This window comes from Bombina bombina, chromosome 5 (assembly GCF_027579735.1).
Source record: "Bombina bombina isolate aBomBom1 chromosome 5, aBomBom1.pri, whole genome shotgun sequence".
Lineage (NCBI taxonomy): Eukaryota > Metazoa > Chordata > Amphibia > Anura > Bombinatoridae > Bombina > Bombina bombina.
In genome coordinates, this window is record NC_069503.1 from 288,343,526 (window position 1) to 288,362,929 (window position 19,404).

The 19,404-nt window shown below is 39.2% G+C and overlaps 1 protein-coding gene across 1 annotated transcript in view; it reads left to right on the top strand.

Annotated features, from left to right (window-relative positions):
• AKAP9 (A-kinase anchoring protein 9) overlaps nt 1–19,404 on the top strand; it is an 894,005-nt gene that overhangs the window by 392,513 nt on the left and 482,088 nt on the right. Inside the window, exon 17 of the mRNA XM_053715709.1 lies at nt 16,324–16,548. Within this exon, the coding sequence (XP_053571684.1) occupies nt 16,324–16,548 (225 nt within the window). The remainder of the gene's footprint in view (nt 1–16,323; nt 16,549–19,404) is intronic.

Genomic DNA, 19,404 nt, shown 5'->3' on the forward strand with positions numbered 1-19,404 from the left:
CGTCTTCCTCCAAGCGGCAGCAAAGTCTTCATTCTTCCGGCGGCATCTTCAATCTTCTTTCTTCGCTCCGCCGCCGCGGAGCATCCATCCCGGCCGACTGCTGAACTTGGAATGATGTACCTTTAAATGACGTCATCCAAGATGGCGTCCGCCGAATTCCGATTGGCTGATAGGATTCTATCAGCCAATCGGAATTAAGTTAAAAAAATCTGATTGGCTGATTGAATCAGCCAATCAGATTCAAGTTCAATCCGATTGGCTGATCCAATCAGCCAATCAGATTGAGCTCGCATTCTATTGGCTGTTCCGATCAGCCAATAGAATGCGAGCTCAATCTGATTGGCTGATTGGATCAGCCAATCGGATTGAACTTGAATCTGATTGGCTGATTCAATCAGCCAATCAGATTTTTTTAACTTAATTCCGATTGGCTGATAGAATCCTATCAGCCAATCGGAATTCGGCGGACGCCATCTTGGATGACGTCATTTAAAGGTACATCATTCCAAGTTCAGCAGTCGGCCGGGATGGATGCTCCCCGGCGGCGGAGCGAAGAAAGAAGATTGAAGATGCCGCCGGAAGAATGAAGACTTTGCTGCCGCTTGGAGGAAGACGTCGCCGGAGGAAGAATTCTTCTTTGCCGCTTGGAGGAAGACATCGCCGGAGGAAGAATTCTTCTTTGCCGCTTGGAGGAAGACATCGCCCGGATCGGATCAGGAGTTCGGCCCGGTGTGGTGAAGACAAGGTAGGGAGATCTTCAGGGGGGTAGTGTTAGGCTTTTTTAAGGGGGGTTTGGGTGGGTTTAGAATAGGGGTATGTGGGTGGTGGGTTGTAATGGGGGGGGGGTATTGTATTTCTTGTATGCAAAAGAGCTGAATTCTTTGGGGCATGCCCCACAAAAGGCCCTTTTAAGGGCTGGTAAGGTAAAGAGCTTTGAAATTTGTTGAATTTAGAATAGGGCAGGGAATTTTTTTTATTTTGGGGGTTTATTATTTTATTAGGGGGCTTAGAATAGGTGTAATTAGCTTAAATATCTTGTAATCTTTTTTTTATTTTTTGTAATTTAGTTTAGTTAATTTAATTGTATTTTTAGATAGATGTTAGTAGTTTATTAAATTTATTGATAGTGTAGGTGTATTTGTAACTTAGGTTAGGATTTATTTTACAGGTAATTGGGTAATTATTTTAACTAGGTAGATATTAAATAGTTAATAACTATTTAATATCTATTATACCTAGTTAAAATAATTAACAATTTACCTGTAAAATAAATATTAACCCTAACATAGCTACAATGTAATTATTAATTATATTGTAGCTATCTTAGGGTTTATTTTATAGGTAAGTATTTAGATTTAAATAGGAATATTTTAGTTTATAAATGAATTAGATTAATTTAATATAAATTTAGTTAGGGTTAGATAGAGTTAATATAGTTAATATAAATACTATAGTAACTATATTAACTATATTAACCCTAATATAATTAGGGTTAATATAGTTAATATATATAATGTAATACCTATATTAACTATAATATACTTAGGGTTAATATAGATAATATAGCTGGCGGCGGGGTAGGTAGATTAAATTAGGGGTTAATCATTTTAATAGAGATGGCGGCGGTGTAAGGGGCTTACATTAGGGGTTAATAATTTTTATATAGGTGGCGGCGGTGTAAGGGGTCAGATTAGGGGATAGATAAGGTAGATGGCGGTTTTAGAGGCTCACAGTAGGGGGTTAGTTTATGTAGATGGCGGCGGGGTCCGGGAGCGGCGTTTTAGGGGGTAATAACTTTATTAGGGATTTCGGGGGGGGGGGGGGGCATCGCGGTTGACAGGGAGATAGACATTGCGCATGCGTTAGGTGTTAGGTTTATTTTAGCAGATCGCGGTTGACAGGGAGATAGACATTGCGCATGCGTTAGGTGTTAGGTTTATTTTAGCAGCCAGTTTAGGAAGTTACGGGGCTCCAATAGTCAGCGTAAGGCTTCTTACGGCTGCTTTTTGTGGCGAGGTGAAAATGGAGTAAGTTTTCTCCATTTTCGCCACGTAAGTCCTTACGCTGCATATTGGATACCAAACTGCGCGGGTTTGGTATACCTGCCTATGGCCCAAAAAACTGCGGGCGACGGCAGAAATATACGCGCGTAACTTCTAGCTTACGCCGTATATAGGATACCAAATCCGCGCAATTATTGGCGTCGCCGGCTTTTGCGGGCGACGATTTTTATCGGATCGACCCCTTTGTGCTTTGTATTTTGTATTATTTAAGACTTCAGATTTTATTACATTTAAACGTTGCACTTTCTATTTTGTATTTTAGTGCATATAGATTCTGTATACAGAAGTGTATTTAAGATTGTGATTTTACAAATTCTGATTATGCTTTAACAAATTCTGTGTAACTTTAACATATTTATTTATGTGTATATCTAACAAATTACAGGCTCTTTGTATTTGTTCTATTTAAAATAAAACTGGCAGCTTCAATGTCCCAGAGAAGTTAGTTATTTTCTATGGGCCTGATTCTCTCGTTTGGAGAGAAATTATAGTGCAGACTTCACAGGTGCTGAACTCACTGAATTCTGTAAGACAAGGGCGGATCCTGGAAGTCCCATAGAGAGGACTTCCATAGAAAGTAATGAGGCTCTCTGGGTGGGTACAGAATTTCAAACCAAAAGTCCTTAATGCTGTACACAATGGCCCTTTGCACGCCACTCCAGAGCTACACTCCAAACTCTGAACAAATGATAAAAGAATCCAAACAGAGTAGCAGCAAACCAAGTATTTATTGTTTAACACAACAAAAAAATGCAGCAACGTTTCGGTATTGCTACCTTAGTCAAGCTAAAGTGCATAATGACATAGATTCTATTTATACCCATCCACCACAAGGTGGTGCTCAAGATACAAATCCATATTAACCCTTAATCTACCACAATGTAGTTACCTTATAACCTAAGTTTAACACTTATCAATTTAACAATGAATTAATAATAAAATCCAAAAAATACTCAAAAATACAGATATATATATATATATATATATATATACATATATATATATATATATAAACGTGCCATTTATAAGAATACAGACATATCTAAATCTCTATTTAAACCTTTAGGTTCCATTGCATCTAATTTCCATATCCAAAAACATTCTCTTTGTTTTAACAAGCGTTCTCTATTACCTAACCTACGTGGCAATGATACTTTTTCAATTATTTGGAACCTCAATTGTCCTATTGAATGTCCCTTTTCCACAAAATGGTGCGCTACAGGTGCTTTGATGTTTTTCATTCGAATGTTACTTTTATGCTCTATTATCCTGTCCTTAATGATCCTAGTCGTTTCACCATTGTAACTCCTCCCACAGGGACATTTAATTAAATAAATTACAAAGGTTGACTTACATGTGTGATAACCTCTAATTTTAAATGTCTTCCCTGTGATAGGATGGTGAAAATCAGGACCTTTGATCATGTTATTACAACATGAACAGTTCAAACAAGGATAACATCCCTCAGTCTTACAGGAAATATATTGTTGTTTTGTTTTAATATTGGAGCCTACATCAGCATGTACCAATTGTTGTCTAAGGTTTAAACCTTGCTTGTAGGCAGGCATAGGGAAATTCCCAAATTCTTTAATCTCAGGGTTACATTCTGTCAAAACAGACCAATGCTTTTTAATAATGCGCTGGATTTGGACCGATTGAGAATTAAATTCTGACACAAAAATTAAACGATCATCTTTTTTATTTTCCTTTTTCTTTGGACTCAACAGAGTCTCTCTTGGAACAGATAAAGCATATTTAATTTCTGTGTCAATTAATTCAGAGGGATAACCCCTCTTAAGAAATCTAGATTTCATTTCTTTAAACCTTAATTCTAATAAATCGTCATCAGTGACAATTCTGCGTACTCTTAAAAATTGGCTAGGGGGAAGGGCCTTTAAAAGAGATATTGGGTGAGCACTATCAAAGTGAAGAAGACTATTCCTGTCTGTATCTTTTCTGTACAGATCAATTTTTAATTCTTTACCCTTTTTCATTACCTTAGTATCTAGAAACGTGATGTCACTTTCACTCCATGTTAACTTAAATTTTATCTTACCCAGGGCTCCATTAAGCTCATTTACAAATGCAAATAGGGATCCAACGTCGCCCCACCAAATTCCAAAGATGTCATCGATATAGCGCCACCAGCAGGCGCCATACCGATGAAACCCAGGATTGGTGAAAAAAAATTTCTCTTCAAAAATGTTCATAAAAATGTTAGCATAATTGGGGACGACGTTGGACCCCATGGCGGTTCCCTGAACCTGCAAGAAAAACTGATCCTCAAATAGAAAGAAATTGCAGTACAGTATTAATTCCAATAATTGCAATAGAAAGTGGGTTTGAGCTTTAGAGTAATTGCCATCCAAACCCAATACCATTTCAACTGCTCCCATTCCACTTTCATGAGAGATAGAGGTATATAGGCTCTCCACGTCTAAGCTATAAAGAATATATTTATCAGTTACCAAATCCAATGCGTCAACCTTTCTAAGAAAATCACCTGTATCTTTGAGAAAAGAATTTGACATTTCTACAAATGGTCTCAATATCCAGTCTAAAAAGATTGACACATTGGTAAGGACTGATTCTGTACTCGCAACAATGGACCGGCCTGGGTTTTTTTTTTAAGTTTTTATGTACTTTCGGCAAAGTATACAGCACAGGAGTGCAGGGATGTTCAACATACAAAAAACTGTAAAGATCTTTATTAATTAAACCAGATTTCAAGGCTTTCTGGCAGATACAATTAAGTTCTTTCTGAATTAAAAATACAGGATTGCTTGCCAACTTTTTGTACACCTGAGGATCTTTCAATTGTTGTTTAATTTCTTTAACATAGTATTCTTTATCTAGAGCTATTATAGCTCCGCCTTTATCGGCACTTTTTAAAATGACATCCTTTCTAGACCTTAAAGATTTAATGGCTACTACATCATTCACAGTAAAGTTACTTTTTAGATTTTTATTAAGCCAATTTTGATTACCAGACATGTTATGTGTTAACATCCCATTAGCAGACAATTTACTCTTAGAGACTTTATCCTGTAATTAGCAATATCCCTTTTGACCAAATTAATATAAGTTTCCACGCTATGGTTATTCTGTGGGGGTAAAAAAGTGCTTTTTTTCTTTAACCCTAATTGAGCCAAATCAAAGGCTGCTTTCTCTTTAACCACATTAACACCATAGCAGGGATTTAACATAAAACTTTTAAGTCTCAAGTTCCTGAAAAATCTATACAAATCTTTGCTAAGTTGAAAAAAATCAGTCTCTTTTCGGATCATTGCCACGTAGGTTAGGTAATAGAGAACGCTTGTTAAAACAAAGAGAATGTTTTTGGATATGGAAATTAGATACAATGGAACCTAAAGGTTTAAATAGAGATTTAGATATGTCTGTATTCTTATAAATGGCACGTTTTTATATATATATATATATATATATATATATATCTGTATTTTTGGATTTTATTATTAATTCATTGTTAAATTGATAAGTGTTAAACTTAGGTTATAAGGTAACTACATTGTGGTAGATTAAGGATTAATATGGATTTGTATCTTGAGCACCACCTTGTGGTGGATTGGTATAAATAGAATCTATTTCATTATGCACTTTAGCTTGACTAAGGTAGCAATACCGAAACGTTGCTGCATTTTTTGTTGTGTTAAACAATAAATACTTGGTTTGCTGCTACTCTGTTTGGATTCTTGGGTACAGAATTTAACAGGGGACGCCTGGGAACTGATACAAATGAAACTGAAATGTTTTCACTACATCCTGGTTATATTGGTTAGTGATGGGAATAGGAGGGTGGGAAGTTGAACGGGGAGAGGGGGTAGGATATTGAGGGGGGCAGCTACACTACAGAAAAATGGCTATATTTTTTTTTATTTTTTTTTTAATACCTAATTTGCAGCAAACTGGGTACTGGCAGACAGCTGCAAGTACCTAAGATGGCGGCAATTAGGTAGGGGGGAGGTGGAGAGCTTTTTTTTTTTTTGGGGGGGGGGGGGCGTTAGGGGGGAACCTACACTGCAGCAAATATGTTTTTTTTTTAAATTATAAAACAAAAGGCTTTTATTTTCATACTGGCAGACTTTCTGCCAGTACTTAAGATGTCAGTGACAATTGTAAGGTGGGGGAGGGAATAGAGCTGTTTGAGGGGGGGTGGGATGTGTCAGGTGGGAGGCTGACTCTACACTAAAGCTAAAATTAACCCTACAAGCTACCTAATTAACCCCTTCACTATTGGGAATAATACAAGTGTGGTGCGCAGCGGCATTTAGCAGCCTTCTATTTACCAAAAAGCAATGCCAGAGCCATATGTCTGCTATTTCTGAACAAAGGGGATCCCAGAAAAACATTTACAACAATTTGTGCAATGATTGCACAAGCTGTTTGTAAATAATTTCAGTGAGAAACCTAAAATTGTGAAAAAGTTAACGATTTTGTTTTTATTTGATCACATTTGGAGGTGAAATGGTGGCATAAAATATACCAAAATGGGCCTAGATCAATACTTTGGGTTGTCTACTAAAAAAATATATATAGTTTTCATAGGTAAATATAAAAAGGCTCTATTTCTGTTTAAATGTAGTAATGGCAAAAATGCTAAAAATGCTCTGGTTTTTGGGGAAGTTTTTGTCTAAAATGCCCGGTCCTTAAGGGGCTAATACTCTCTATTAGTTAAAATTGATTATTGTGAACACATTAAAGTGGAGAAAAATGTAGGGTAACACTGCCTTTTAACCCCTTAACGACCGAGGACGTGCAGGGTACGTCCTAAAAAAAAAAATCAGTTAACGACCAAGGACGTACCCTGCACGTCCTCGGTCTGGAAAGCAGCTGGAAGCGATCCTGATCACTTCCAGGTATATTCCGGTTATTGCAGGATGCCTCGATATCAAGGCATCCTGCAATAACATTTTTTAGCCATCCGGTGCAGAGAGAGCCACTCTGTGGCCCTCTCTGCACCGGAGATCGGTGGCTCTTTTCGTTGGTGGGTGGGAGCCGGTATGGGAGGCGGGTGGCGGCCATTGATGGCCCTGCTGATCTGGAGGGGGGCGGGATCGTGGGCGGGAATGTCCGGAGGCGCGCACGGGGGGGGGGGGGGCGTGCACGGGGAGGGAGCGGGTGGGAACCGCTACACTAAAGAAAAAAAGTGCACAAAAATGAAAACATGATATAAAAAAAAAACATCAGTAAGGTGGTGGGGATTAGTCTGTGTGGGGGGGGGGGGAAGCTACACTACAGAAAAAACATAAAAAAAATTAAATAACAAAAGTTTTTTTTTTTGCAAACTGGGCACTGGCAGACAGCTGTCAGTACCCAAGATGGCCCCCAATAAGGCAGAGGGGGAGGGTTAGAGAGCTGTTTTGGGTGGGATCAGGGAGGTTGGGGGCTAAGGGGGGGATCCTACACTGTAGCATATGTAAATGTGCTAAAAAAACTAATTTAGAAACTATTTAGCATGGGTGTTTATTGGTGGTTGTAGATGTGTAACAGATTTTGGGGGTCGAAGTTAGAAAAAGTGTGGTTTTTTTTCCATTTTTTCCTCATATTTTATATATTTTTTTTTATAGTAAATTATAAGATATAATGAAAATAATGGTAGCTTTTGAAAGTCCATTTAATGGCGAGAAAAACGGTATATAATATGTGTGGGTACAGTAAATGAGTAAGAGGAAAATTACAGCTAAACACAAACACCGCAAAAATTTAAAAATAACCTTGGTCCCAAACGGACAGAAAATGGAAAAGTGCTGTGGTCATTAAGGGGTTAAAGAGACCGTAAACACAAAAAATATTATTGTTTAAAAAAAACAGTTGATCCCTTTTTATTTACCATTCCCTAGTTTTGCATAAACAACACTGTTATATCAATATACTTTTTTACCTTGTACATTTAGCAACCTATCTGCAAGCGCTACCCAGGTTCTGAACCAAATATGGTCTGGCTCCCATTCCTGCTTTGTCAAATAAAGATACTAAGAGAACGAAGACAAATTAATAAGAGTTGCTTAAAATTGCCTGCTCTATCTGAATCATGAAAGAAAAAAAATTGGGTTTCATATACCTTTATTTTGGACTTTACTGTCCCTTTTAAGTTTGACTTTCTTTTCCCTTTGGATGTAAGGGACACTAATATGTTCTAACAAATTAGAGCATGTCCTGTTTGCATTAGTATGTGCCTTTAATGTGCAACCTTATTTTTATACACATGGTTTATTCTGTCTGAGGTGCTCGTGTTTTTTTTATCAATTAGGTATAAAAGATATCTTAAAAAGATTCATAAAGTCTGCTTTTTTTTTCATATCATTTTTTTTTTTTTTTTTTTTTTTTTTTTTTATAAAATAAGATGTATTATTCATACAGGCATCAGTTCCATCAGCACTCTTTTGTCAACATATAAATAAAAGGTTAATGGGAAGCTTTGTAAAGATGACACATGATCACATCTTAGACTGACAGATCTATGTATTCCAATTGACATGCTTGCTTTGTCCAGAAAGCAAAAAGAAGATATATATATATATATATATATATATATATATATATATATATATATATATATATATATATATATATAATGCACATCATAGCCATTAATATTCTCACCTTGAGAAACTGTGTACAGATGGGACTTACTTTCAATAAACATGTTTTTTTAATATGTATGAATAAAGAATATAATTATCATTAAAGGGACATGAAAAATATTTTTTTATTTCATGAGTCAGGTAGAGCATGTTGTTTTTTTTGTTTTTTTAACATAATTTTTATTGGATTTTACAAGTTATACAACAAATGTACCGAAGAATCTCAGACGCATGGATCATTATACAATATACAGTGTACATTATTATTCTATTCCATCTTTCCCGACCAATAGTTAAACAATTAGCATTAGACTCATGCCATTGCATATACGGAGAAGAAGAAAAAAGAAAAAAGAAAAAAAAGGGGGGGGGGAAAGGGGGACACCTAACCAATTAATCAATGAATTAATTAATTCCTCTCTCTGCCCTCCTCACCAACTGCCCATCATCACTAAGTCGGTATTCCTAAAGGGGAATATTAAATGCTCCACTTCAGGGGGTGAAAAAATCTTAATAAACTTTGCCCATTTATCAAAAAGTCTTCTTATTTCCTTTTCTGGGTGAGGTGCTATAGTTTTCTGTTCAATTAAATATTGCTTCCTAAGATAATTTTTAACTTCGGAAATTGAGGGTATTATCGTTTTTTTCCAGTTTTTAAATAATAAATTTCTGGCCGCAAGAATAGTTGCGTTCACTAGTTTGAAGTCTAGACGGTAATTTGTCTTGTCGACCAGAAAGATAACATGGAGCATTGTTATTTTACAGGGGGTGACTTTCACTGTTTTATTTAACCAGTATTCTATTTTGTGCCAAAATTGTGAAATTCTAGGGCAATCCCATATCATATGCTCCAAGTCCGCAGCTTGGAGACTGCATTTAGGGCATTTATTAAAGTTCAAATTACACCATCTGTAACCTCTTTCTGGGGTATAATAAATTTGATAAATAAGTTTTAAGTGTGATTCTCTCCAGGTCTCAGCGAGGGTTGTTTCCATTGCCATTTGAATTGATCTGGCTATTTGTGAACCACTAGATATGTTAACCTGAGTTCCCCATTTCTGCGCTAATCTCGTTAAATTTTCATCTCCTTTATAGGAGACGAGACAGTTATACCATGGGGTTATTGAGAACAAGCCAGCCTTATTTAGGGATACCCAATTATCCAACATGTCCCACTTCCATTTCCATCTATGTTTATTCATTAATTGCCAGGCGTAATGCCTGGTTTGTAGGTACATAAAGAATTCCTGATTCTTAAAGTCAAATTCTGCTTTTAGTTCTTCAAAGGATTTAATGTTTCCTGAGTCTTGTTTAAGAAACTGCGAGATTTTTATGAGTCCTTGATTATGCCATCGTTGTAGTATCTGGTCTTGTGTTCCCTCCTGAAATTCTGGATTACCTAGGAAGGTTTGGTATGTTGGTATTTGGATATTTACCTGGAGATGAGCACCAATTTTTCCCCAGGCTACTAAGATCGTGTATACAGTCTTTAGACCTTTTATCCGCTTAGGTATTTGATGAAGAGGAATATGTAGAAGTGAAATTGGTGATAGCGGGTTAATCAAGCTCTGATCTAGTTCATAGTCAGAAAAATGATTGGATCCAGCTATCCAATCTGTCGCTATTCGGCCCAAAAAGGCTAAATTGTATAGATAGAGATCAGGCAAGGCCATTCCACCTTTTGATTTCGGAAGCGATAGTCTTTTCAAGGAGATTCTAGGTTTCTTAGCTTGCCATAAGAAGTGGCGAAGGGCTGTATTCAACCTTTTGACATCATATGTTTTTAAGATAAAAGGTAAACTTTGAAAAAGATATCCTATTTTGGGGAGTAAGATCATTTTGAACAGAGCTATTCGACCTGCAATTGAGAGAGGGAGATTTTGCCAACTTCTCATTTGTTGTATAATTTGCTGTATAATGGGAGTAAAATTTAGTGTATACCAATCCAGAGGGTCTGCTGAAATATGAACTCCAAGGTATCGGAATGATTTAGTAACTATTTTGAATGGATTATCAGTGAGAGAATCATTTTTTATCCTTAGCCACAACAGCTCTGATTTGGTTCTATTCATTTTATAGCCCGAAAATAAGCCAAAGGTCTCAATTATATTTACCAGCTTGGGAATATTTTGAGTGGTGTTCGCTAAGTACACCAGCAGATCATCCGCGTATAGAACTACTAAAGCCTTTTTCTTGCCAATTAAAATCCCCTCAATGTTTTGCCTTATTTTGATAGCAAGGGGCTCTATTGCTAAGTCAAACAATAAAGGGGATAGGGGGCAACCTTGTCTCGTACCTTTGCCTAGTTTAATCTTACCCGATACTTGGCCCTGTATTATCAGATTCGTAGATGCTTGTGTACAGATATTTTTGACTACGTTAAGAAACTTATTTGACAAACCGAATTTAGTTAATGTATCGAATAGATAGAGATGATCAACGCTATCGAAGGCCTTTTCAGCATCTATCGCGATTACTGCTGCATCAGGATATGTGGTATGAAAGTTATCCTCGGAGGATTTAAAATGCTCGACTATCGTGAGAAGTTGTCTAATCTTGGCTACTGAACTGCGATTATTCAAAAACCCGGCTTGGTCTGTATGGATGATCTCGGATAGACCTTTTTGCAATCTCCTAGCTAAGATGGATGTAAATATTTTGTAGTCGGAGTTCAGTAACGCAATTGGTCTATAAGATTCTCTTTTTTGTGGATCCTTCCCAGGTTTCAATATGAAGATAGTGTGTGATTCTAGAAAGTTAAATGGGATTTGGGCATTCTCTTGAAAGAAAAAATTAAACAGGGTTGTGAGACAAGGCGCTATTACCTCGCTTAGACTTTTGTAGAACTCGTTGGGGATTGCATCTGGTCCTGGTGATTTTTCCAGTTTTAACCCAGATATTGATTGCAATACTTCTGATTCAGAAATTGGTGCGTTTAAGTTACTTATAAAGTCAACCTTGCCTTTTTTAATGGGTAGATCAACCCAAAAGGCTACTTGCACAGCTTTATCTGATGGCGACGGGGCATATATATCTTTATAATAGTGAAAAAATGAATCTAAGATTTCCTCTGTTGTGGTTATGAGGTTATTTCCGACCTGTAGGCTTTCAATCAAGTTTGACTGTCTAGAGTTCTTTACTAGACTTGAAAGCATTTTACCAGCTTTATTTCCGTATTTATACAGCTTAGATTGATATTTTAATTCAGATTGTATTGTTTGTGTAGTGAGAAAGGTATCGCGTTCCTTTTTTACTCTAATGTATTTGTTCCAGTTACCTTTGCTAGAGATGCTCAAATAAGTATTGTATGCATTGATAACTGAGGCTATAAGTTGACTTTCTTTTTGTTTAGATTCTCGAGTTAATTTAGCTGTATATGCTATGATTTCTCCCCTTAAGACCGCTTTAGCTGTCTCCCATAGGATCGCGGGATTGGATACTGAGCCTTCGTTTAATCTGAAGAATTCCTGTAATCTAGATTTTAGCCAATCTCTAAATTTTATATTGTTACTTAAATATTTGGGATAGAAAAAACGTGAAGCTACTGCGTGTTTCCTATGGGTTGGAATATCCAGCGCTATTGGAGCGTGGTCCGATATGCAAATTTCTGCAATGGTGGCTTTTGAGCCGGCTTGGACACATTGATCATTTATTAATATGAGATCTATTCTGGAGAGGCTTTTAGTAGCCCTTGAATGGCAGGTGAATGCCTTAGTATGAGGATTTTGTGTCCTCCAGATGTCTCTTACTGCTAAAGTAAGATATAGATTTTTGAATAATTTCATTTCAAGGTTGTCTTTTTTTGTTTTTCTGAGCTTACCTTTATATCTGTATCTATCCGAAGAGAAACATGGGGCCATATTGAAATCGCCTGCTAGGATTAATTGACCCTCGCTGACCTGAAGAATTTGTGCTTGAAGCGTGTCCCAGAAGTGGTAATCAATAATGTTCGGAGCATAGAGATTACAGATGGTATATGTCGAGCCCTGAGATTTTATTTTTATGATTACATATCTACTATGCGGATCGATTATGGTAAGTAATTTTTCATACATTAATCTCTTTCCCAGGAGAATCGCAACTCCTTTTTTTCTATCAGGTGATGGTGCCGCTATTACCTCAGCAATCCAGGAGTTCTTTAATTTTGTGGATTCCTGTGTGTTTAAGTGCGTCTCCTGTAGAAGTGCTATAGTGGTGTTTAATTTCTGTAAATGAGATAGGATAGTTTTACGTTTAATCGGGGCAGTTACGCCCCCTATATTCCATGATGTGATTCTGATCATGTACTTCCTATACTACCATGGGGAAGTGACCTTAACATTTAAGAAGGGGATAAGTTTGTTCTAGATGTGCGTGAGGTTTGAGGAGGGAAGAGAGAGGAAAGGAGAGAGAGGAAAAAAAAAAAAAAAAAAAAAATTAAATTGTCTTTATGTCTTTATGTAGAAAATAAGATAACATCTTTGATTCTAAAATAAGTAAATCAAACTTCCTATCACTACTGTTTAAAGCCGAATTCTTCTAGCTTTTTTACTGCTTCCTCAACAGAGTCAAAAAAATATATTTGTTGATTATAAGTTAACTTAAGTCTTGCAGGGTAGACAACGGTTGCCTGCCAACCCTCTTTAATAAGTTTCCCGCACAGCGGGGTAAGTTCTCTCCTTTTCCTGGAGGTCTCTATTGAGAAGTCCTGGAAAAGGAGGATCCTGTTGCCTTCATATGTAATTGGTTGATTTTGTCTAAAGTGCTGTAAATACATTACTTTATCTTGAAAATTTAGAAACCTTGAAATAATTGGTCTAGGCCTATTTGAATTGGGTATATTATCTGGGGGTCTCCCGATCCGATGCACTCTCTCTATAATAAAGGGTGGTTGATTTGGGGGAATTTTTAGTAATGAAGGTAATGTTTCGGTCATAAATTTCATTAGGTCTTCCTGTTTACCGGGATCGGGGACACCAATAATCCTCAGATTATTTCTCCTAGATCTATTTTCTAGGTCGTCTATTTTTGTTTGGAGTTTTTTAATCTCATCTTGGTTGTTTTCTATCAGGGGTATGTAACTGTTTGTCGTGTCTTCAATGTCAGAGACACGTTGCTCAACTTCCTGAAGTCTGGTAGAAAATTGTCTAATTTCTGCTGTGAGAGATGCTAAATCTTGTTTAATCTCACTCCTTAAAAACTCAAATTTTGGTGAGATAGCTTCTAATATATTAGCTACCAATTCTTGGTTATCTTGCGATGCTACATTTTTCTGAGATTTTTGTGGTGTACCTTCATTGATGTTTTCAGTCAGAGTTTCTGATTGGTTCTTGTTTCTACGATCTTTATTCTTGGTCGTCATGCCTGGATTATGTTTGGGGGTGACAAATTTATCCATTAAGTGGGGGAGGAAGTGAAGAGGGGAAAAAAAACAGTGCCTAGGTGCAAAAATTGTACATCCATATGTGGGGTGACTGGGGTGAAAAAATTAGGTGTGGGGGGAAGTGGGGTGGGGTTGTTATATGAAGTGAACTCCAAGTGCGAGTGAAAGTGCTCATTAGGAGGAAAAAAAAAAAAAAAAAAAAAAAAAAAAGGGGTGGTTGATTAGTGAATAAGACCAGGAAATGGCGACTAGAATATGTAGTTCTGAGAACCAATGTTTTAAACGATATGCGCCCCTCTTAAACCTCAACGTGTCTCAACTATTTTGGTAGATGAACCCAATAACTAAAAGAAGACCCTGTTGTCTCTATTTATAATTAAAGCAACCCCTTAAGAGAAGTTCTTTTGCTCACATTTATGGGATGGGATGGTGAGTTGATATGTAAATCCCTGTATGTGTTTATTTAAGTGGGCTCCCCTTTAAGAGGGTCTGTAGTTTCTTAATGTCTATTAAACCAAGTTTTTGGTATCGCCCTCAACTCCCAATGCCGTTTTTAAGCCATCATTCCTACTGGGTTGCCCTCTATTCTGAACACAATGTAGTGCTTAATTTGGGACCTTTGCTGGCCCTTTAAGAGCTTAGTTAACTGTTTTCAAAGGATATGGATTTCACAGTAAATGAGGAAAAACAGAAGAGATATATAACACTTATAATAAAACACAAATGATATATATATGCCCCAAGTATTTAAACACATAGGGGAAACATGGTGTATGTCCTTATAAATGAAGAGGGAAAAGTCCCGTTTGCCTGGGGGAGAAAATCAAGTTAGGTTTTATGAGCTTGTGTGTTTTATTATGTATACAGGTTATTTCACACCATCTATTCACAAAACTGTTTCTTCTTGGGCTTGTCTTCCCTTCTTTCTTTTGTTCCCTCTTCACTCTTGTCTTGGCCCACTGGGGTCTTCTCACTCCTTCCCCTTCTGCCCTCAGCTCTTCCCTTGTCACCTCTCTCTCTACAGGTCTGTTTTTATAGCAGACCCCCTTACGGATTGGGGGGTAGTTTTAGTTAATGAGTCACAGGTAGCTTAATCACAGGTAGGGTTTTTTTTATCTGACCCCAGGTTTATTATTTCTTAATCTAAGAATGCCTTCTGAAATCTATAATCGTCCCCCTTCAGACTGATTAAAGCCGATGGCTCACACTCACCCCCTTAATATGCAGGCTTCCAAGCTTGAATCATTCCAGTCAGGGATCAGTGAGAAGGCCAACAGGAAGCCTCAAGTCCGGACCTTATCCAGAATCTCCCATATTCTCACGCTTGGTATTCGGAGCCTTCCATCTGACCTCAACGCTATAGGAAAGGAATCTCCAGTTGCTCTCCTCTCCCAGCGTTGCCGACCTCCACAGCAGTATCTCCTCGTTACTCCGGTGAGATAGCGAGACAGTTGGAGAGGAGGAGCAAGTCAACAGGAGCAAGCTTCAGCCAGATACTGTATCGAATGGTTCCCCGCTCGCAACATCGGTGGGCGGGGAGAACAGAGACCAAGCTCCAGGCACCAACCAGGCGCAGATTGCCGGCAGAAGTGGCACGTAGGCTCCCCTTTGCATCCACGCTAGGATCAGTTCGGACCAGTGGCGGGTACAATTCCGGTCAGTAGCTCCTCGTGTGTTAGTAAAGTAGCTCGCTCCCCGCTCGCAGCACCGGTGGGCGGGGAGCGCAAAACCAGTGTTCAGGGTACAAGCAGGCAACACCTGGCCACTTTGTCCGTAAGCATGCAGCGGTATTTTAAGTCTATGAGGGGGGTGAGTGACACAGCTGGCAGTAATCTGTATCCGGTAAGTAGCGAAAGGGTGTTTTAGGCAAAAAAAAAGTTCACAGGATCGGGTCTAGTGGTGGACCTTTCTACAGATTTTTCGTGCCTGAAAGGGGAACCTGGGAGATCCACCTTTGTCCCAGGCTCCGGGCATAAAGTTTTATTTAGCGCTGTATTGTATTTGCGCTATAGGAAGAGTCACCAGTTTTTAAAATAACAGGGGTGTCTGCAGCTAATTCCTCCCTGCTAATGAGTAGGGATTCCTGGCGCGGATACCCGCCACTTAAGGTAGCTGCAGGAGTGCAAGAGTCTGCTGCTTGTGCACCGGCTTGTGCACAGGCTCCTCCTCTTCCTCCCAAGCCTTATCATATCATTTTTATTGCACTTACTAATTGCTCGTCAAGTTTTTTTTGTCAGCAATACAAACTTTCATTGTAGAATTGATGTATAGATTTATTTTGTGTATTTGACAGGACTATAATCAGATGGTTGCAATGGGTGCGGAAAGTGCAAAACTGAGGCTTTTGTATGAGGAGCGTGTGGAAGACATGAGGCAGGAGCTGGTGAGGCAGGAACAGGAATACCAACAGGCAACTGAGGCCTTGAGACTGTCTCATATGTCACAGCTAGAAAGACAAATGTACGACCAGGAGCAACTGCTTGCTGAGCTTCATATGCTCAGGACACAGCTAGCTGAGGTAAGTTGCCTGGCTTCTCTTTTTCCTTGTCTCTAATAGACAATGAAAATTTGTCTTAGGTACAAATTACAAAGAACTAATGAATAATAGACCATGGTGAAAGAAAGATTTGTTTGCCCCCACCTCACCCCCACCAACTGTATCATCACATAATATGCAGCTGGGTAGGTACTGTTATTTTAGATATATGTGTAACTGAATCCTCCGTTCAGGTGTATGACCCTGCATTCAGGCAGGTTCCGCTATGTCAGCTCTTTGTTCAGTTTAAAACCTCAGATCAGGTGTATGACCCTGATGTTTTACAGGCCATTATGTCAGTTTCTTGTCCAGTTAAAACATTAGGAGCTAAATTACAAGTGGAGCGGTATGGAGGTCAAGCATAACACTGCTAGAAGTAATCTTTTTATTTCTTTTTCTTTTTTTTTGCATGCAGGTTAGCGTGCGTTTTACAAGTTGAAAGTAAATGTTTTACGTGCAAGCTACACCCGACGCTCACTAACTTCAGAACTTCCGACATCAAAACTGCACTTTTTCTCCCTATAGATTTCAATGGAGAACGTAGAAGAAGAAAAACCTAACACTAATCGCTTGTGCGCTAACTCAACATAAGTTTAACATTCCAATGTTTTTCATATACAGGAAAATGTTATTTCCATCTTAATGGGAGGAGTCCACGGCTTCATTCATTACTTGTGGGAATTTAGAACCTGGCCACCAGGAGGAGGCAAAGACGCCCCAGCCAAAAGGCTTAAATACCTCCCCCACTCCCCTCATCCCCCAGTCATTCTTTGTCTTTCATCACAGGGGGTTGGCAGAGAAGTGTTGGAACATTCGGAGTAGTCTCTTATGGAGGGTAGTACTCTTCGGAATAGGACTGTAGTTTTAAGTAGTCCTGTCAGCCTCTCAGTGAGAGCATGGGTGAAAGTTAGAGTCTGAAGATACATGGAGAGTCTTTCTGCGAAACCTTCCCGACTCAGATTAACAGCTCCTTAAGCAATCAGCGTTAACGTGTTTCGCTGCCTGCTTTCTGCACTCAAGTCCATGTCAGGAGCGATGCTACTACCCTGTCACACTTGAAAGTCTGTGTTCCTGTTCCACGGCATAAATTCTGGTAAGATTGTTTCATTTATACACATATGATAACGCAAGAAAACAGGGTCACAGTGTGTCTCCTTTTCTCTGTATAGAATCAAGGGTTAATATCCCCGGAAAGGGGGTTATATGAACAGGGGGGTAATTTTTTATTGATGCTGCGACATGTGTGAGATGAGGCTCTGGCAATGTGCGAACAGTCAGGTTTTCTTGAGAGTTTTCGGTGCGGCCTCTTTTTTCTCTGTAGTGCAGGGGCGGTCCTGCATGGCACTCCATGTGACCGCGTGTGGCCTCTTAACTTCCTCTTTCTTGATCGGCAGTTGCAGGAGACGAAACGGTTTCGGTGTGGTCCGGGTCATAGGAGGTGGTGAGTGTCCCGGCCATTGGGATATAAAGGTGCCATTTAATTCTATCTAGTCCGTAATAAAGGCGCAAGCTATGGAGGACTCTGATATGTTAGAGGCTACTCACTATTTGACCAAATCGAATACCTGTGTTTATTGTGAGGAGGTTCCGGTAGATTCGCCTAGTCAACTATGTTCCACATGCTTTAAAAGAATAAGATATTTAGTACAACCGAGCTATCTACCTCTGAGGGTTCTCTGTCCTGCAAGGTGCTTTCCCTACATTCATCTCCGATTACAAATGCAGCTCCCCAAGGCACTACTAATCCTCCCGCGGGAGGGGCCCTTTGGCCCCCAGATTTCGCTGATCAGTTGCAAACGGTGGTTACTGCGGCCTTCAATGCCTTACCACACCCTGTTAAGCACAAGCGAAAGGTGAGACATAGCTATCCGTCCCAGGGGTCATTACTCCGTTGGATGTCTCTGACAGATTATCCGTTGATGAAGAGGACTCCGACTCCTCGGAGGACGCTCTTTCTGGGTTGGAATCTGCGACATCTAGACCATCGCCTGTGGAGGATCAGACTTTAAGTTTAAAATGGAGCATTTGCACTTCTTGTTGAAAGAGATGCTTGCTACGTTGGAGGTTCCGGAACCGAAACTTCCGGAGGAACATTCGATCCCTAAGCTAGATAAGGTCTACGAGGACAGGGTGGTGCCTCAGACCTTCCCGGTTCCCGTTAAGGTGGCTAATATTATCGGGGAGATACAGGAAAGAATTAAGGATGGCTAATTTGTTTATCTGTGATGCAAATATGCAGATTATTCGCCTGAATGCCAAGACATCAGGGTTCTCTGTTCTAGCCCATAGGGCTTTGTGGTTAAAGTCTGCTGACATGACTTCCAAGTCTAGATTACTATCCCTCCCGTTTCAGGGGAAAGTTCTTTTTGGTCCAGGCCTGGACTCTTATTATATCCACAGTCACGGGAGGCAAGGGTGCTTTCCTACCGCAGGATAAGAAGAATAAACCTAAGGGGTCTACTTTTCGTCCCTTTCGTTCGGACGAGTTCCAACGCCAGCAACCTGCTGCAAAACCTGAGCAGTCCAAGGGATCTTGGAAACCTGCTCAATCTTGGAACAAAGCCAAGTTTAATTTCCTTTGCTGGCTATGTTTACACAGCAATCGGCATGAAGGGGCGACCCCCGATCCGTCTCTATATCGCGTAGGGGGCAGACTATCGCTTTTCATGGAAGCTTGAATGAGAGACGTTCAGGATTCTTGGGTTCTGGAGGTCATCGCCCAGGGATACAGGATAGGGTTCAAGACTTATCCGCCCAGGGCAGATTCTTTTCTCCTACATTGGTGTGTCCGGTCCACGGCTTCATCCTTACTTGTGGGATATTCTCTTCCCCTACAGG